The sequence below is a fragment of the Watersipora subatra genome, chromosome 7, assembly GCF_963576615.1.
Source record: "Watersipora subatra chromosome 7, tzWatSuba1.1, whole genome shotgun sequence".
NCBI classification, from domain to species: domain Eukaryota; kingdom Metazoa; phylum Bryozoa; class Gymnolaemata; order Cheilostomatida; family Watersiporidae; genus Watersipora; species Watersipora subatra.
The window spans coordinates 18,470,344-18,475,246 of NC_088714.1; the positions used below are offsets into that span (position 1 = coordinate 18,470,344).

General features: G+C 36.8%; 1 protein-coding gene across 1 annotated transcript in view; it reads left to right on the forward strand.

Annotated features, from left to right (window-relative positions):
• Positions 1-4,875, forward strand: part of LOC137399297 (synaptic vesicle glycoprotein 2C-like) — a 29,880-nt gene extending 25,005 nt beyond the window's left edge. Inside the window, exons 11-13 of the mRNA XM_068085345.1 lie at positions 2,582-2,808; positions 3,039-3,198; positions 4,386-4,875. Coding sequence (XP_067941446.1) covers positions 2,582-2,808; positions 3,039-3,198; positions 4,386-4,572 — 574 coding nt within the window. The 3' untranslated portion in view covers positions 4,573-4,875. The remainder of the gene's footprint in view (positions 1-2,581; positions 2,809-3,038; positions 3,199-4,385) is intronic.
• Positions 4,876-4,903: the final 28 nt, after the last annotated feature.

Below are 4,903 nucleotides of genomic sequence, written 5' to 3' on the forward strand. Positions count from 1 at the left end.
TACAATTATTCCAAAATGTGGCAAGGCGGTCCATTGGAGTCAATGAAAGCAATCTTTTTCCCTAACTTCTAAGCGTGGCTTTTAACGGACAGACGGACAGGGCTTGTATTATAGTAAAGATATTGGAACTAATTTATGCTCTAAACCTCTGCGCATCCTGTATAGTAGATGGGAAGTATTTCACAAGGCTGATCATCGCAGCTGACATATTGCCCCCTGAATCATGCGCTATAAATAGTAGCCTGTCTTGACAAACTGTTGTTTTTGCGGAGTTGTTCCCCGTCGAGCGGCGAGCAACACAACAGCTTGTCACAAGACGTACTGCACCTGATGCATCAGCTGCACTGAAAGGGAGTTGTTCTCTTCCGTCTATGCTGCTTGGCTGCGATGTTATGGCGGTCGCTCCACTGGTAATCATAACGGAATTCGCGCAAAAAATTATGTAGAAAAAAAAAGATTAAAACGTTTAAACAAAGACCAGTTTCTGTTGTAAGCGTTAGTAGAAGTTGAGAATAAAACAAATTGAAAATAAAATCCATAAGAACAAATAAAACCAACTGATACAAAAATAGAAATAAAACTGACTGATCGCACAAATAACGACATGTTTAGTTTAGTCGCTGTTGTTGCCTAAGTTCTCAAGTTCTACTAAAGTTTACCGCAGTGACTGGTCGCTGGTTAAACGTTGTAATCTTATTTTTTCTACATAAATTTTTTGCGCGAAATTCCGTTATGATTACCAATGGAGCGACCGACATAATATCGCAACCAAGCCGCATAGACGGAAGAGAACAACTCCCTATAAGTGCAGCTGATGCATCAGGTGCATTACGTCTTGTGACAAGCTGTTGTGTTGCTCGCCCGCTCGGCGGGGGAACAACTCCGCAAAAACAACAGTTTGTCAAGACAGGCTATATAAATAGCTGTTGCAGATGAAACACTCACTTGCTTTGTAAATCTGCTTCTTGAGCATTGTTGCCAACCTTGGACACCTTTACTCGTGACACAATATGTGAAGATGCATGCTTTGTCTGGAACTAGCCAAAGCAACGTGGTCTGTTCTTTTTTAGCTAGAGTGATTGACATGTATTCCGATAAGCACACTATACCTTGGAGCTGTTTTATAGTGACTGCCTTCATGGGCTGGCCACTAGTATCAAAGATAATCACTATACCTTGGAGCTGTTTTATAGTGACTGCCTTCATGGGCTGGCCACTTGTATCAAAGATAATCACTATACCTTGGAGCTGTTTTATAGTGACTGCTTTCATGGGCTGGCCACTCGTATCAAAGATAATCATAATTTAAGTTTTTGCTTGTTAGAGGTTAGGAAATTAGGAAAGTAGGAAATTTACTTGCAGCACTTTGTATTCCATTTATTTGAATCCTAGAGTATTTGTGGCCACACATTTTTGGTGACAGGACTGTCTAATATTTCTAAACGTTCTCACTATGGCCAACTAAACTTCTATGCTTTACGATCACAGTATTCTCGTAAACCGTCACTAATAGAGTAACTTCGTGTGTCATTTCAGCATCTCCTTGATCTAGGTCGGGTTATTTATAGACCAGGCTTTATGTATTAACTGCTTCCTTAGTAATGGGGCTATCCATATTTACATTGGCTTGTGTGGAAGCAATCATGTAGATACATTTTAATGTTCATCTGTATTCACTGCAGTGTAATTAAATAAGTGAGGAGACATGCCACACTATGCCTCAAATTAGTGTCTAAGAAAATCTGTTCCTAAAGGCTATAAAGCACAAATAACAAACTAGGAAAATCTGTTCCTAAAGGCTATAAAGCACAAATAACAAACTAGGAAAATCTGTTCCTAAAGGCTATAAAGCACAAATAACAAACTAGGAAAATCTGTTCCTAAAGGCTATAAAGCACAAATAACAAACTAGGAAAATCTGTTCCTAAAGGCTATAAAGCACAAATAACAAACTTTAACTTACAAGTACAGGTGAACCTCAACTTGCAATCACCTCAACATAAGAATTTTCTAGAATAAATCATATACTTTAGCCTTTATATTACTCTAAACCTGTGGTATTGTTTGAATTATTTAATGTAGTGTTTATTAATGAGATAATAGGTTTGTTGAACGAGTTATAGTATATGTAAAGCTTACTTCAGAGTTTGATAGTCTTAACGTACCAAGCTGACTTTGGAATGAATTCACCGGGAATGTTGAGGTTTAACTGTAGTGTGATATTGCGGAGATTTAATGTCAAAAAGCTCCGAGTTATTAGCGTAACACTAATGCTTTCAATTGGGAGTCGTCTCCTACACCAGTTTAGTAACTGAGTACGTATGACGAAAATAGCATGAATTTTTCATCATGTACATACAGGGTAGGAGTATTTCCAAATGTAGTAAAGTAGTCTTTCATTTCAACCTTTGAACATTGCCACAACTTGATCTCAAACTAAAGTTCTCAAGATAAGATAACTCTCACATTAAATTGTACATATTAGAACTACATGTATGTTGCTAGACTTTATAAACTCACAGTTAACCAAGTGGTTGGTAAATGTCATGCCATAACCTTTCAAACAGTTGTTATTTTACAGCTACTATGGACTAACCATGTGGTTCCCAACTCTCCTTACCCGTATGGAGGCGAGCAATTCCACCTCTCTCTGTAATGACTTTACACCACAAGTCAACCAGACCAATTGTGCCATAGGAGATCAAAATGTTGTCTATTTTGACACATTTCTTCAGGCCATTTCCAGTCTTCCAGGCAACTTGATCTACCTTGCTCTTGTTGATGTGCTTGGACGGAAGATATTTACAGGCATGAGATTAATATAGTTATATCTTTCATAGCTCATAGGTTCTCATCATGAGACCCTGGCAAGTATGATGATGTAGTATTGAATACCTGCTATCTCGCTGTGTGATCGCTATATGTATTGAATATTGTCTGCTATAATATAGTTTGTTTATTAGTATGAATTAAACTGCTTCACTCTTCTTAACTAACTAGCCACTGCTCTATTTTTCTTCCTCTGACTGCCCATACAGGTGCCAGCATGATACTGACAGCTTTTGCAGTATTCTTCATCCTAGTCATCGATTCCTACACCGGCAGCATCGTTATGTCTTGCGTGTTTGCAGCGATCACGGTTGTGTCATGGAATGCCTTGGCACTTCTGTCCACAGAGATATTTCCTACAGAACTGAGGTTTGTGCTTAATCTTTTTGTTTTGCACATTGAAAAGGTTTCTCCCATTATTCTGAATATGATGTAGATTTGCAATTGCAGTCATACCTCGACATACGGGTGCCTCAACATAGGAGAAAATCGAGATACGAGCAGAATTTCGAACAAATTACTATCTTGAGATACGAGAAACCTTTGAGATATGAGCCGGTTCTCGAAGCCATTAAATAGCCAAGTATGCGCGAGGCCATTGTCGAGAACAGGATCGATTGGTCTTTCTCGTCGCATCAGTTGTAAAAAAGTTTTAATAAGGTCGGCTAAAAGTTGGTGAAAACGAAGGGAAAAAACGTCAAGCCGAAAACTAAAGTGGAGACTACTAAAGACAAAATTAAAGTGGAGTTGAGTAAAAGATTGAAACTTAGCTTTAAGCTTGTATTTGGTGAGCTAAATTCATTCAAGTTAAATTTGAAGTTTGTTATGTTACGTAGTGTGAAGTCTCTCTCCCACCACTATTAGCCGCAATGTATGTCTCGAAGGTAAGAACTCCATACCTACTGTATATAATTATGTTACATTTTATTGCAAATCATAACCACTAAATAAACAATTATTTAGCGAGTTTGTGAGCGTAGATACTGAATTACAACAAATTTAAACACATTTTTCCACCGTAATATCTTGTTAGGTGGTTTTTCATAGTATACGAATGGATTAATATGTATTTGGTTGTTTTGTATAGGAAATATTGCATTGACATACAAGCGCATTGATCTCAGTCCCAGAACAGATTAAGCTCGTACGTCGTATTTATGACTAAAGTCGGAATTGTCTTTTTTGCATCAAAAATCAATCATTAGTTTTATGTTGTGAAGCTAGGTTATAATAAATGTGTGTATCATAAATAATATAGCAAAAGATAAACCGATAACAAAATGCTATGGCAGCTTTTGAGTATGTTTCATGTAGCACTTTTCATACAGTAAACAAAATGTGTTGTCGACTCAAAGCAAGCGATGGCAAATCTTAAATTCGACTGAAATTCTAAATTTTACTGGCAAATTGATGTAATAACGGTGGCATCCCCTGATTTTGTCACTCTATATTCTAGTCGAATCATTTTTTCGTATACTGTGTATTCCTTAGTTGCAGCCCAGCAGCACAAATTTGCCTGTCATATTGTGCAGAAAATCCAATTTGTATTCTGATAGGTCAACAGCCCAAGGTTTACAGTCGGCCTTATTCAACAGAGTTGGTGCCATACTAGCGACTGTGATATTCGGAGCACTTGTGACATCACACTGTGAAGTTCCTATTATAATAATAGCGAGTCTCCTCGTTATAGGAGGTTTACTAACGTATAAATTACCAAATACCACTAACGTTCCCATTCAGTAGAATTGCTTGAGTCGCTCAAATCTATGTATTTTCCTATTTGATATTTTTGAAAACAGGCAATATTTGTCTATGCATCCTTTATAATGCATTTACTATCTACTCCTACTCTTTTTGTGCAAAAGAAACTTTTTCACAAACGTAGTGAATTTTCATGTTTTGTATAACCGTATATTGCTATTAGTATCTCACTAAACAATTTATGATTTTATAGGAATAGTATAATATTAATCTGATTTCCTCCTTATTTTACTGTTAAACTAACTAAATTTAAGAATTGTGAAAACATTGTTTTGAAATGAGCAAAAATGTTTATTCATAAAAATATACATCA